Source organism: Drosophila hydei, unplaced genomic scaffold, assembly GCF_003285905.1.
Source record: "Drosophila hydei strain 15085-1641.00,03,60 unplaced genomic scaffold, DhydRS2 tig00000060-arrow-pilon, whole genome shotgun sequence".
Lineage (NCBI taxonomy): Eukaryota > Metazoa > Arthropoda > Insecta > Diptera > Drosophilidae > Drosophila > Drosophila hydei.
Window position 1 is genome coordinate 7,065,585 of NW_022045656.1, and position 16,423 is coordinate 7,082,007.

General features: G+C 35.0%; 1 protein-coding gene across 1 annotated transcript; it reads left to right on the forward strand.

Annotated features, from left to right (window-relative positions):
• The first annotated feature begins 627 nt into the window (after window positions 1-627).
• Window positions 628-15,553, forward strand: LOC111595478 (Na(+)/H(+) exchange regulatory cofactor NHE-RF2). The gene is made up of 2 exons (XM_023309245.2): window positions 628-664; window positions 14,437-15,553. The coding sequence occupies exon 2, from the start codon at window positions 14,439-14,441 to the stop codon at window positions 15,420-15,422; it is 984 nt and encodes a 327-aa protein (XP_023165013.2). The 5' UTR covers window positions 628-664; window positions 14,437-14,438; the 3' UTR covers window positions 15,423-15,553.
• The last annotated feature ends 870 nt before the right edge of the window (window positions 15,554-16,423 follow it).

Sequence of the window (16,423 nt, forward strand, 5' to 3'; positions counted from 1 at the left end):
GCTCACCTGTGGCTTTTGGTGACTGGCCCTCTTCAAGTAGCGCCGTTGGCCCGGTCACAATCAGTATCAATTCGCCCGCGAAAACGGTTAAGTCGTTGAAGCGCGAGAGATTCGATTGCGCTACGTGAGTAGAAGTCGACGAAAGAGAATCAAAGCAGAAATAACAATAACAACAACAACAACCACTACTACTACTACTACTACTTCTACTTCTGCTATTGCAACTACAACAACAAACAGAGCAGCAGCAACAACAGCTACAAATAATTTTACGTGCGCATGCGTCTCACACTTTATCTTCGCAATTCGCCGTCGCCGTCGCCGTCTCCGCCACCGTTGCCGTTGCCTTCGCCGTTTCTGTCTCTCGCGCAGTTCCCACTTATCTTTGTTGTTGATTGATTTCGACTCCAAACATCAGTTCGCCTTTGCGTACGTGTATTTGCATGTGTATGTATGTGTGTATGCATGCGAAATACGTAAAGAAAACAGAAATTGAATCAAATACAATTGAATAAAATAAATTAAATACAATTTAAAGAGCAATAGATAAAAAGTGCACAGCAATAGCAACAAAGCAATAAATAACAAGGGCATTAAAACTTTTGCCAACAACAAACACAAACACACACACACATCACGCATTAACGGATTGTTTATTTAAGCGGTAAGTTGAGGAGCTGTCAAACGCACAATTTGCATGCACAACTGCATGGAAGCCAAAAAGTTTATGCAATGCCTGTGCATGTCAAACTGTGCGGTGCTGATGTCGCACGGCCTTGGCATAGTTTGAAAGTCCTGACAGGCCAACAAATAAATTTAATTAAAATTGTGCCACAAACTGAAATATAATTTTACGAGACCAAAACTAAATTCGGTAATGAATATTAATTATTTTTATTAGATTAATAAAAATAAATTAAATTTAATTGTGTTTAATAATTTGATATATTTTCCAAATGCTTTTCCATATGAAATTACAAGTTTATATAAAAAACATGTAATAGTTATATTAATTTATTACACAATAGAATTGTTTAACGACATTTATATTACATTTATTCAGCTCTGCTACAGTTTGGAAGTTCCGCACAGTTTAAGAAGCCTGCAAATGCGTAAGCTTGCAGATTAAAGCATTGAATTCATGAGAAAATATATTATTAATAAATGTATATTTAAAAGTTAATAATTTTCTTAGAATTGTTAAGGCTCATTCGTTATTTGAATAAATATTAAACATTAATTACAGTTTCGTAAATCTCATTTTAATAGACTTTAAAAATAGCTTAAGCAGCGCTGACTGAAATTATATATTTTAGCATATTTTTTGTGCGCGCACTTAAAATACTTAATTATATATAACTAAATGCAACAAATAGCAAAATGAAATGCATTTTTCAATAACAAAAAAAAAAAACGTTATATATACATATATAACATATTATCTGCTTTTCTGTTAGCTTAATTATTGGCACACGCAACGTGGCTTGGAGTTGTTGTTGCTTTCCATGTTTTAGTTTTTGTGAGCAATCAACCTTAAAAGCCGCACGCTAAATAAACTAAATGTGCAATAAACATTAAACATTTTTTAGCCATAGCAAAATGTGTTGCCCTGTTAACTGTTAACTGCTTTTAATAGCCATAGCCAAACGGCAGCAACAACTTGCATAATCCGTAATTGTTTTGATTTATTTCTGTTACGGCTCCTTATGGCCCGTTTGTTGCGTTGTTAGTGTTGTTAGTGTTGCTAGTGTTATTAGACTTGTTGCCACGTTCATGCACACGCCGCTGCCCAACACTGCCCATGCCTCCTCCAGCACACCCCTTATCCATCTATCTCTCTCGCACATTGCATAAGGCCATTTGCAGCGCGTTTTTTTTTTCAAATGCGACATGCATGCAATTTTATATAGGTTTTGTTTTTTTACCTTTTTTGTTGCTATTATAGAGGGTATTTTAATTATGTCTTGAATTATGTAACGCGTGCATTTGACTTTATAACCTATCTCTATCTATTTTCATGTATATTTTCATCTTAACTTGTTTTTCATGTCATTTATGATGGACTCTAGTTCATATTTACAGACATAAAATGCCAGTCGCACCTGTTAGTGTATTCAAGCGTCGACTTCCTATGATGGAGTAGTTTATTTACAATTCGCTTTTTACTTAACTTGGGGTTTTTTCATGGCGCAGGCGTGCCAGCGCCTCTCCTCGCTGCCCTCCACGTCGCTCTTGGCTGGAATTTCAGCTATGCCTCAGAGCAGGTTTCGTCAACGCTTTTTTTATGTTTTTTATTAATTCACCGGTTTAGTTCACCTGATTTCTTGAGTTGTGCATTTTTGTCGCGTGTATTTCTGGTTTTCCAATGCTTTTCTGTTTCTCTGTGTTTTTTCCCCACTGAGCTCGGCTTTGCCAGTGTTATCAGTCGCACTCGGGCATGGCTCTAGATCTATGCTAATTTAATTTATGCTCTTGGCTTTGGCTAAGCGATCAAGTTTAGTATTTAGCACGTTACCGTTATGGGCCATCACATTTTGGCACATTCCTCTGCATCCGCTTTGGCATGTGCTAATAAAGATACTGAGATAGCTAAATTTCGAAAGATGAAGTCAACAAGTTTTTGCCATCCAGAACGCAATGAATATATTCAAAAATTAACTTCAAATTGATGTGTTTGCTTATGGAAATGGAAGTGACACAATGCTCGCTTATGGTACAAAAAGGCTAACTTTAAATATGCAGCCCAATAGTCACACGTCAGCTGTGTCATTAATTCCAAATATCCAGTTAATAGAGACGCATTACTCAAACCCAATATACTCCTCTCACTTTCATGAGTGCGTATGAAAATAGCTTGTCTAGCTGATAGCAAAGTTAAGCTATAATTGATCTATTCGCACTTCAGTATTTATTGTATCTAGCATTCATGAAATTCTAAATGTTTGCTTATCACGCTTCTCGCTTCCTTTGCCAAATAGACTGACTAATCGCATTGGCCATTAACCTTGTTCCAATCAGCATTACGAAGTACTTCAACTCACTGCTTAGTTGCTCCGTTTCCGGTTATTGGCCCTGACACTTACCAAAAGCCTAAAATACAATTTCACAGCTGATTTCATGCTCTTCTTTTATCTAGATCTTTATTACTTTGCACTGGAATGAACCAGAAACTTAAAAGAAAAAATTTATGCGTAAAATTAGCTGAAAAAACTGTTCAGTTGAACTATAGGAATATTATATTGGATCTATATTATATACATAGATATATATCTATACATATATAATTTTGATGAGGCTTTCTTCAGTGAATTTGCTTGATTTACAAACTAAATAATAATAAATTTAGTTATTTACTGAAATCTTTTATGGCAAGCGCAATCATTATTCAATAATTTTCGAGTACAAAGTTTAAAAAAAATATATATAAATTTCTTAATTTTTGACTGCTATTAATGTTGTTGCGGCTGCTCATAAAGTTCCCATATTTATTCAGTAAAAATTTTGCATTGCATGTAGTTCATTTTGAGTGGCATGTGAACGTCTGAACAATTGCTGAAAGCTGTAAACAATATGCGCTCCAGGCCTAGCTCTCACATAAAAATGGATAGCAGCTCTATAAATATTACAGACACACTCAATTTCCACAAAAGTTTGTTAATTTTACATTATAATATATATATATATATATTTCTCATTTTGCTGCATTGTTAACAAGTCGTTTTTCCTCAGTTTACAGTTATTGGCAATCAATTTTCCACCGTAGTCAAGGTCTTGAGAACTTGAGCTTTATTTCTGTGTAAAAATAACGCTTGCTGCATCGGAAATTATATAAATAAAATCCAAGCTAAGCTCAACTGATCGATGACGCTTAGAAATTTGTACGTTTCGCTTTTGATAAACGCGTTTCGATCCGGGAAACTTTCGAATTTCGTTAGTTATTTCTTTCCTTTATGTTGAAAATATGCATAAATTATACAAAAATATCTGTTTAATTAAGTGGATGGACCATTTCGTCGGCTGCAACGCCCCAAAACAAACGAAAACGAAAGCGAACCACAACCAACAAATACAAAAAATATGATTTTTATAAACGACAAAAAAGCATAGGAAGAGAGAGAGAGAGAGGTGCAGGGAGAGAGACAGGGACAGAGATAGAGAGATGCCAACAAGCTGCTTTTTTAAAGACAGTCAAAGAGGAGACGAGAAACGCCTAAAAAGAGCAGAGCCAAACAAGTACGAAGCCCAACACACACACACACATCGTCAGAAGACAAGCCACAAACTGGTTCTAGAATCAATTTTTATTTTCTCAAGCTCAAACTGAACAAAAAATAAGAATCCCTCGGCAAGCCGAATGCACGAAATATTTTTGAGGCAGCTTCAAAATGAATTTGGTCAACCAACCTCTCAGAACAAGCCAAACCGAAACCAAAACCAAAACCAAAACTGAGCCCAACCAGCAGGCTGTCAGGCAGGCAGGCAAGGCAGGCGGTCAGCCAGCCAGTTTGTGGCATCCAAGCTGTAGATACAGATACGAAAAGTATCTCGTGCCCCTGCCTCTTCCACACAGTCGCAGCTTCTAAGCGACGGACGACGCGTCGCTCTGGGCTCGCAGGCAGACGAGATCTTTACACATTTTATTATTACTTCTTTTGTGGTTGTTGCTGCCCGTTGTTATTGTAGTATGTGCTAAAAGTATCTGCACACTGCCCATGTCGCAAGTTTGGCATGCTATGCGTATGTATCCAAAAGATACGCGCCCGGTACTAACTATTTGCGTCAAGTTTTTGACCACAACAACAACACGACAACACGTCTAACACAAATTGTTATTGTACATTTGTTCTCTTTTGTGTCTTTTAGTTTTTATTTCTTTCTTTTCACAAATTTTCATTGTCGCCGCTTTCAATTTTTAATGTGGTTTTTGTGTAGTCAAAACAGATTGGGTTTTTTAGTGGAACTGTTTTCTGGATTTGATTAACTATCGAACACGCCCAGTTGCCAGGGCAAAAGCATGACTTCACTGTAAATATATATTGTTGACTGGCACTTTTGCCAAGCAGTTGATAGGTAAGTTTTACGAGAACTTATCTAATGACTTCTCATGATCTTCTCTATAGATTTCTCTAAACAGATTTCACAGCGCTTTTCGTGCGAGATTTCGTATATCTTTTTGCCAGATGGTTAATTACTTCTGCCACAAAATGTTTAAAAAGAGAAGAAAAAAGATGCAAAATAAATATAATATAATTAATTTATAAAAATTAACAGCATCAGATATTCGTTATGTAATGCATACGATATTAAACATGAGTAGTATACGATATTCAATATGAGCAGCATAAAATAATCATAATTCAATTTGGCATACGATATTCGACGTGAAAGTCATACGATATTCGCTATGAGTATACACGATATTCAATATGAATAGCATACGGTATTCTATATGAGTGACATTAAATATTGAAGATGAGCGGCAAACGATATTCGATATTCGCGTTTTACAGTATAAGCAGCTGATACGATATTCAATACGCTAAATATATTTTCCCACACCTTTTAATTCCAAAGAATTTTAAACAATTCTTGATATCTATTATTATTCTTAATATCTATTAAATAGAATTTCAAATGGGCAATTCAAACATCCAACTTTATTCCCGTTAAAAAGTAAAGAAATATTGTTAAATAGGGGAAATACATCCGAAATGCAAGATATATCACATATCATATATCATATACCCTAATACTATTTCTATTTCTTTTTATGACAATGCTTTCACAAAAATTCTGAAACTGTTAAGATGTATATTATTTTATTCATTTCTCATTTAAAATACACTTTTTATGTATGAATAATAAGAAGAATTTAAAGCCAATTGATTGTAAGCGTAAATGATCGAGATTCGTTGGCATTCATATTAATCCAATCGAAAGTTTTATATTTAAACAATGAAATAAAAAGGTATTTAGAGTTCATTTGCATTTAGCGTCTGGTATTTATTTTAAATTTATGCATTTCTGCGAATATATAAAATGTATTTATAGCTTTTATGGATAACTCACTAAAATGATGAATAAAATTGATGAACATTTACATAGTTTTCAGTTAGAAAGAATGTAACTTGAATTGGCGCTCAGATTTGTGCTTTCGAGATGATCTCATCGGCAAAGCCCACATAGCTTACAAACTTAACGCTCAAAATAATTTTATTATAACCAATTACGCATTAAATATTACCTTTTTTATTTTTTGTTTAGCTTGCGTTTATTTGTACACTTTTGTTTACCATTAATTAATAAGTATCTAAAAAAAAATAAAAAAAAAATATTTACGTTCAGTGTTTATCATTGCCGCAGTTGGATTAATGTGCTAAATGCTAATGACGTTATCCAGCTGTGTGTGTTTGTGTGTGTGTTTGGCTTGCTTTGGAGATGGGGGCGCGGATCGGATCTGCGCAACGATCTCGAGATGATCTTCAGTCTCGAGTTGCCTGCAAATTATGCGCTGCAGGTGGCTGCTGCCAGAGTGTGGGGCTGACGGGTCACAGTCACATTGTTTGCATTTGTCATTGAATATCAAACGTGCAATCAGAGGGAAAGAGAGAGAGAGAGAGAGAGAGAGGCGTATTTAGCATTTGCAATTAACATAGATCGACTTAAAGGATGCCCTATAAAAAGTTGTAACAGGCTAAAGAGCTTAGCTGCTGAGTATAAAGTTTTAAATAATATAAAATAATTTCTAAACTATATTAAATTATAGTAAGATATAAGGCTAAATAAAAAGGCAATCAGAGAATCCACAATGGGACTATAATATCTTACAAAGTGAGCTAAGATTCTGCAACTGAAATCAGCAAAGAAAATAAAACTTTATTATTATTTAGAATTTTTCCATGGAAGAAAATCGAATGCAATTTTGAATGAATACGTTATTCTATGAATGAAATAAGTCCAGGTCTAATGAATACCTTTTAAATAGTTCATTAAGATGTAGTTAGAATCTTCAATCAGATCAGAGTTCGAGTAAATGATAAATTAAAGCTGTAATAGAAAATGCATATGAATGAAGGCAAACTTCAAAGAGACTTAGCTGACCTCAATGTTAATATGAAAAGTCAACTTTGACAAAGGCATTTTCTAAGCCAACCCATTGGCCTTGTGCTACAGGGCATTAATAATATTCATAACCAGTTTCACATAGTTTCCCATGGCTGTAAGAAAAACTTTGCTAACAATTCTCAATGCCAGTCACTCGGCCAGAAACCAGAAGACGGCGACAATCTCTGCGTGGATGCTACAGAGCCAGAGATTGGGTCTCTTCGTTGGGCGCATCTTAAGAGCTGCTAATGAGTTTCTGTCGGTCGCCCCGAGGGCAATGTATGAAGATCTTTGTAAGTGATTCATGAACGAGTGCGAGTAATTACACTTTCCAAAAAAAAATTAAAGAAAAGAAAAAAAAAAACAATTTAATAAGTAAATAAATAAATTGAAAAATAACCCAGCCCAGGTGCTAATCAAAACTGTCAGCTCACTTACAAAGCTCCATTAATTTTTTTGACGTCATGTTTAAAAAATCAAATTAATTGTTTTTAGTGTAAAAAACAGAAATCTCAGCGAACTACTTACGCCTCAATGAAAATCAGCATAGCGAGCGATAAGATAGTTTACAAAAATGAAAAGTCCAAATTCTTGCCTAATAAATACATAAAACATTTTCTAATTTGGTAGCTCTTCAAGCATGCCAACTAAATTAAAAGTGATTTAAATTGTCGTTGATAAGAAAATCAAGCGAACGCAAAAATAAATCATCGCAAAGTTTTGCAAAGTGAGTCGATAGCAGCTTGAAGTTTGGGCTCTACAAGTGTCCAATGTGTGAGGGGAAAATAATAATGCTAACTAATAAAAGATGAGCACAAAATATTTATTTAGAATATTTATCAATTGCGATTGTTTTCTATAGACGATTTGTGCCACATAGCAAACAAAGTTTTTCAATTTAAATTTCCATATGTTCATTCTGAAATATAACCTTTTCCCATAGGCCTCAACTGCTTCAAACTCATAAGATATATTATATAACACTTAATATTTATAATCACTTAAGTTCCTAAATTTCCTAAATTTATTATGATCTGAGAAACTTATCTGAGTACACGATCCCTTAAAATCATCACAAAAGCAAAATTATATTTAAGTTCGTTAAAGTTGTTAATTTCCACTCATATTCCACAGATGTTTGGCTCGTGCCCACTTAGTGTTGAGCTAAGTCTACAGAGAAAACAGCAAGTGAGCTTTTTAGCTATAAAGTCTGAGCAGCGAGATCACGAATCATGCACTCCCATTTTTATGTGCCGCACACGCATACCAAAATGGTGGCTCTCTTAGTATTGAGGGACGTCTAAAAAGAAAACAACTTTATGGCTTCTTAATAATAATAGCCCGATCAGCAAACACGTATTAAGCATTCCCATTTATTGTTTTGAGCAACGTCTAAAGATTATGCAAGTGCTATAATGGCTGATCAGCCTGATCACGTAACAAGCACACCCAACTCTAATTGTAAGCTGGTCAGTTTAACATTGAATGTGTTCTAGGCACTCGCACTTCATCTTTTCTGTAGTATATGAAGTGAAAGTTCTGGTTGCTTGCATTTCACCTAGATATGAGCGTTTTATATAGAAAATCTTGACGAACACAAGGAAATGTCGTCAGCATTCGTTTAATTTATTACGTGGTCTTTTACTTGTTGTTTTGTTTGGGTTTTCAAGTCTGATTATCGGCATTCTTTTTCATATTTTATTTGTTTTTTGTATTGTAAATAATTATTATCATCAGACTTTAAATAGCTCGTGATGCATCATTTGAAAAAATGTGAAGGGCTTATATAATTTTACTGTTTATAAATGACGTTTGCGCTTTGGCGCTCTGCAGCTGAGTTAATTGCACTGTTTCGAAAGGCTACAAAATTATATTTTGCTTTCAAAACTATGATTCGATTTGTGTTTACTTATTTTTTCGTAATTTAACTGCTGGCTTTGCAAAGGATTTATGTGGCAGACAACAAACACTAATGTAGCCCATTTATAATCGACTTTACGTTGTCTGTAGGTCAACTTAAATGTATTTTATTTAAAATTGAATTTGCTGCTAGGTATAAACATCTATGTCTAATCACAAAAAGCTTACATTTATGCAATTACTCAGCCTTATTTTATAGACATACATATGTGTATATGATACATACTAAAAGTAAGAGTCCTGTTTATTTTGTTTTAAATATATAAGTTTACTTAACGACTTACTTATCTAACTTACTTAGTTAGTTATGCCCTAATCAAGTTGTAATCAGGGTAGATTGTTTGGAAAAAAACATATATAAAAAGTATTTTTATTTTCTTTCATAAAGACATTTTCTATCATATGTTTTCAGCGTGCTTGCTTGGGGCTAAGGGTGTCTCCTAGCCGGTCCCTTTGCAATACTTTTCAGTTACTCTATACACCACTCTTACTGTATTTATAGATTAACAACTTACATACTAACTTCAGGTGTTATTATCTATATATTTGCTCTATATGCAACTTGTTTATCTGCTGCAATTCTCGGATACAGCTTATCTTTGCCGGACTGCCTACTCACTGCCTCTCTTATCAAGGCTGCCAGACATCAGACCTCAATTTTAATTAAAAGATGTTTATTTCAATATAGCTTGATATTAGTTGCCACATGCCTTAAAATACAGTGCTTAATATTAGCTTTTCTAGGAAATTTTTCTAATATCTATTAAAAAATTTAATTAAAATTAAATTAAATTAAAATTAATTTTTTTAAGTAGTATGTTATAAACACTATCTAAACAAACCTTTTCCGCTAGTCGCGCAAATTCATTCATGCCTTTGCTATCTCCGGTTACAATAAATTTTCCCTCAGGTGTGTTGATCTTATTCATTAATCTCAGGCGGAATGACTCATTCCTATGCTTTTGTTGGCAAACGAATGTCATAATTCTCACTCACACAGCGCATTTCATAATGTCAACTCTCAGCTAAAGTATGTCAACTGAAATCCCCGAAACGAATTAAAGAACAATATGTACTTAAGGTATTTCTCATATTATGAATTTAGTTACTCAAAATTGTGCACCGTTCGCTTATCTAATAAATTCCGCTGTGCTGCCGAGGGGTTTGTGCGGTATTTCCTTTATTATTTTTCGCTTATCAGTTTCAATTTGCATGTTGCTTTCGAGAACGTGCTAATATTTGATTTAGAGTAGTGCGCGACACGAGCGAGCTAATTAATTTGCGAGCTAACAGCAAATATTTCTAAAAGCACAAAATAAATAAAAATTATGATTTCACGCTGCCATTTACATGTGCATAAGCTGGATATACAAATATATGTGGGAAACAATGTTCGTATTAAGAATTTCCGTTGAAGTGTGCGACACGTTCGCTGACTTTAAGACATTCTGGTGACTACTGCTACTATGAAAATAACAATAAATTATTCACAAATAATTGTTAAGTCTATGTGTAGTGGGGAATTGCAATGATCTATTAGCACAAGTTGAAGATACTCGCTTGCGACTCTAGTGAGGAGGCACAGTTCAAAGCATCATCTACACATGAATTTCATATGCCAAGTCTCTCCGTTTGGTTTGATGTACATTACGCAAAACGAAGCATAATAAAACCGATAACAGAATTACAATCGAAAGTTTCCCGCTCAATAAAAAGTTACAACACACTTGATAAAGAGACCTATTTCTTATTAGCTTTTCTAGACTCGAGTCAATGTTCGACGCACAAATAAATATATGTTTCCAGCTCAATTTCACACTAAAAAGCCTTCGTCCCATGACGCCTAGGCAGTATATCCAATTTTAAGCTTTTGCAAACGGTGTCTAAATATGTCTAACAATAGTTTTTAACGGCAATAAAATATCTCTATTTTTTCGTAGCGCGTTTGTCATGTGCTCAAAGTGCTGAGAAACGTAAACGGACATAGAATCGGACATTGGGGCGGACAGTTAGACGGGCGCACAGACAAACTGCCTGTGCTACCTGTGCTGTTGCCTAACGGCTAATTTGTTTTAATGATGAGAAACCGCTTAAATAAATAAACAACAAATACAATGGAGGCTGTTGTCGCATAGCCGTTCATGCGGGTATCCACTGTGCCCCAAAGACGACGGCACCAAGGGGTTGGGGCATATTTCTCCATTGTGATAAAGCTTGTGTGCATTTGCGTGTGTGTGTGTGCGTGTACTTCATGCTTGATTGCAAATTCAATTAAAGTTTTGCGCACATTTCCTCAAACGAGGGACGGCTTGGGCGCGGGACAACTCATTTTTTAGACGAACAGCATGAATGAAAAAGCCCCAAAAGCTTGAGCGCTGTCCAACAAATTGTTGAATTATGCCCACAAATTTATGAATAATAAATACAACAATCAAAATAAACTCTTCTGACAGGCTTTTGTCTGTGTAAATTAAAAAAATGCCTATTTTATAAAACATTTTTGGCATTTGTTTACACTAAGCTGATTTTCGTGTCAAAGTTGTATACAATTGTTTTGTTTTTAATTTCAATTAGTAGGGAATTGTTTATATATATAAATAAGATATTTCCCTGAATTATAATTTATAAAAAAATGTGAAGTTAGCTAACAAAATAAGACTTAATGAAGTCTTATTAATCATTTTATATATATTTATATTGTTATATTTTAAACCATATAAAATATGTTTATTTTTACATTATAATATTTTTTATTTTAGTATTTTTGTAGCTAAAAATATATAAAAATATCTTTTCAAGTCAATTAATTTTTGATAAAACTATTTTTTTATCTTTATAACAATCTCCAAGATCTAACCTTTTCTCATTATTAATTGAGATACGACCTTCCCTTTAAAGATTCTAGCCATTTCATCTAAAACATTCTCACACACTCTACTTGAGAGATCTGATCAGCTTAAAAACATTTCAACTCAGGCTCTTCACATATACATATAAATGAAAAAAAGGTAAAATATGTTGTTACGTGCCAACGCGTTGACTTCAAAGCCTTTTAAAATTCCAATGACCCTGAACTTTGTTATGAACAGGTACAAGCCAAAAATGTCAAGAAAACAGCTCTCGAGCAGGTATTTTGTTGCGGCACTTCCTTTATATTTATTTGCGCTTGAAGTTCAATTATAAAACAACCAAAAAGTAAGAGAGGGGAAGAGAAACGGAGGGGAAAAATAAACTAAAATACATTCTTATACATAATCATTTATTTCTTGGCTGAATCATCTTTGGGAAGCAAAAATGAGTAAGATTTATGGCCACGCAACGGGCGGGCAGGTAAAAACTCGTAATTGAAGCCCTGCGAATTAACATTTGCTTGTGTTGATCGGTTCTGTTGAATGGTGGCCCGCTCCTTCACCACTTCACCCTTTCGCCACTTGCCGCTTGCTGAATTCATTATATAAATTCTGTTCAAGTTTTAAGATGCGCTCAATAGACGACCTTGACTTGCCAGCCAGACAATCAAATTCAAAGGCCCCCGTCGCCTGCCCCTAGCATCTACAGTAAGCGATTTTTAATATGACAAAGGTAAACAATGAAGCGCAAAAAAGCGAAATGAACAACGAATAGCGGGAGAATCGAGCCAAAAATAATACTAACAATAATAATAGCAATTGTGCATAGTATATCTATGTACGTACGTATGTAGGTTTTTAGTGCTGTTTGTTGTTTTAGGAAGCGGAACTGACATTTCGCAACAACGTCACAGGCAGCAGAAAAAAGTAAATAGAAACATATAATAATAAAAAATATAATTGCTAATAGATAATTGATAGGCGGAAAGCAAAGCCAGCATATATATGATCTATTATGAGCCGAATAAAAGAATTTCAATTTCCATAAGGGTGTTCCAATAAGAGCTGACTGAAATAGGGAGTATAAAGTAGGGACTACAGCTGACTTAAATATTTCTATAAATGAAGTTCTTTGAATAAATTAAAAACATGAAAACTTAGTTTGCCTAAAAGCGAAATCGCAATCTGACCAAACAATCTAATAATTAATAATGAATATGGAAACAAACTCTTTTTGATTGATCCACTTTAGGTTCAGTATTTTAATTGTAATTAAATTTAAATTATTAATCAAATATATGATAAATGATAAAAACTAAAATTTTAATTCGAGCTGAAGTTAATCATAAAATAAACCATTAAAAATGTTCATTTCCCTTGCAGAATGATTAGATATTTTAATTCATTTCTCAATTGCCAATAAGTTTTCAAATTCATTCTGTTGAAAACATTTGGAAAGCTAAAACAAAATAATTTTGTATAAAAGCTGCTTCACTTGGAACCGTTGCAAACATTTATTGTGATTAAAAAATATAATAATCTAATAAAAAAATACAAAAATTCAATTTCCTAATTTTCGTCCCCCTCGACTCTCGTAGAATTCATATTTTATATAACTTTCAAGTTGAGAACAATTGTTGTCAGAACTTTATGAATTTCAGCCGTCACTTTTGGCAGTTCAAAAACGCGCGTAGGTAAGCTCCACAATCCATTGTATAGTTGTTCAGCCTACTGAATTGCATTGTGGCAATTCATGGTATCAGCTGTACTTAACGGAGACAGATGGAAGTGCCAAAAATACCGCAAATCACTATACCTGACGCAACGCCCACGATAAGAGTCAACAAAATTTATATATCTGACCCATGAGCACATGCCAGTGGAATTTCTATTTGGCTTACTTTAAAAACAATAGCACAACCTTCAAGATATTTAGTAAATAGCAAACAAAAAAGAAAAACAATTTTTGAGCAAATAAGTAAGAGGCAAGTGCTGGCCTCTGCCATTTATCAATTCATCAGTTGATCAATTGAATAAGCCTGACTATGGTTATGGTATGGGTCACACAGTGCACACGACAAACGCTGATAAGAAGTCAAAGCTTTAAAAATTGCTCAGAGTTATATGAATATGTTCTAGTTTGTTGACCCATAAACAGTTACACAACTTATCTTTAATTCATCAAAAAAGGAAACACAAAAGCTCATTACAAAAATTTTGAAAATTATCAGCAAAAAAAAAAAAACATAAGGCTGAACCAAGTCAATTTCAGTGAATTCATATCTATAGAACACAGCGCAACAAGTCGCTTAGAGCTGTGAGCTTCAACTTGAGTCATTGTCCGTTTGATGCAATTTGAAAGACATGCGAAATAATATTACTTGAGAGTTGATATTGGGCGAGCATTGGAAAACAGTAAATAAAATTCGTACTGAAGCTATTCAAGTCTCCGGGGCACAGTCAAATCTGTAGTTATTTATTTTATATTATCAGAGCTTCCGTCTCTTTTTTTATTTATGCACATTTAATAAACAGCTTTTGCTTGATATTATTCTGCTTGCAGTTATGTCTACGCCGACCTCACCCAAAACGCCCACGCCGCCCACATTGCCGCCAGGTGTGACCAAAACATGCCACATAGTAAAGCGACCCGATTTCGATGGCTATGGCTTCAATCTGCACTCAGAGAAGGTCAAGCCGGGCCAGTTCATTGGCAAAGTGGACCTGGATTCGCCAGCCGAGGCAGCTGGCTTGAAAGAGGGCGATCGCATATTGGAAGTCAATGGCGTCTCCATTGGCAGCGAGACTCACAAGCAGGTGGTGGCGCGCATCAAAGCCATTGCCAACGAGGTTCGACTGCTGCTGATCGATGTGGATGGCAAGGCGATCGAAATGCCGCCCAAGTCGACATCGCGCGCAGCTTCGCCAGTGCCGGCGACCAATGGCAGTTGCAGTGGCAGTGTGTATAATGGCAGTCCGCCCAGCTATGAGGGCACCAAGCAGGAGTTGCCCGGCGCCAGTGCCAACATTAGCAGCATCAGTGTGACCAGCACGAAGCGTATCTCGAATGCGAGCAGCATTCAGAGCGGCAGCACAATGAATGCCAGCGACATGGATGTGGTGGACAGGGGTACGCCCATGGCGCCAGCGCCTGTTGTTGCTGTTGCCCCAATCTCAGCGCAGAATGGCAGCAAATCGCCAAGCAACAACAACAGCATTAGCAGCAACAACAATAACAACAACAGCAAAATGATGAGTACCCCGCCGCCACCGTCGGCTACAGTGGCCAGCATGAACAACAATGGCAGCGTCTATAGCGGCAGCAACACCACCACCAGCACCACCAATGGCAATACAAATGTCAATGGCAATGGCAGTGCCATGCCCACAGTGCCAGCGCCCAATGGAGGCATGAATCGTGCCGGCAGTTTGAACTTGCCGCTAACCGTCGCAGAAATGCGCGCCAAACTGGCCTCGAAGAAGAAATACGATCCCAAGAACGAGAGCGTCGATCTAAAAAAGAAATTTGAAATTATACAAAAGCTCTGAGATCCCAAAATCCAGACCATATCATGCACCCAGCATTCTAAACACCGTACTTGTTATTATTTTACACGAAGCGCACAAACGATAAGTTAAACTATTGTTAAATGGCTGGCAGATCCATATCATATATATATACTATATATATATATAAATATATATATATATTTAAATATATATAACACATATTGTCCAAATGCTGAGGCTTAGTGGCATATCTTTCTTTGGCTACGGCAGGCATACACTTTGTAATACTTGATGATAAACCTAACTATGTATTTTAGTATGCAAAAGTCACTTATGAATTAAGCAAGCTTTTAATTAATACATTTAGCCTAAGCTAAATACCGTTTCCCGGCCCGTAGACAAAACCCAAATGAAATGCATTGAGATCCAAAAAAAATATACTTATATACAAAATATAAGAATAAAATATAAAGCTCTATGATGTTGCGCCTACATATAAAGAAAAGTGAAAACTCCCCGAATACACTCCCAAAAAAAAGAAACAAATATGTTGAAAAATTGAATAAGTTTTGCCCATATTTTGTTTTATTTTTCTTTAATTATACTACATTTATATCTGTATAAGTTTTTGCTTTGCATTTGCGGCTAGTTCATGGAAAACCTTCGTTAAATTTATTTCATCATATATTTACTATATATATGTATATGTATTTAGCTTACTTATGTACTCTTTATACCGTAAATAAAGCAAAACAATATACAAAATAAAAAGTAAGATTTCTTTTAAATTGTGTGCTTGTATAGGAAAATCTAAACACCGTGGTAAGTAACAAAATTCAGAATGCATGCTTAGAGAATTAAAATTGCGACTGTGAATATAACGCTCAAATGTGTTTAGAAAGCGAAACACAATTTTATTTTTACGAGAGAAGGACATGTCTGGCCATATATGAATTGAATCTTCTAGTGATGCTGTTTAAATACATATCTTTTATACTTTAACAGAAGCAGATATACTGCTAAAATAAAATAAAACATAA

Bases quoted from the DNA above. Each gene is read 5' to 3' on its own strand.
- LOC111595478 (XM_023309245.2), top strand. From the start codon at position 14,439: ATGTCTACGCCGACCTCACCCAAAACGCCCACGCCGCCCACATTGCCG.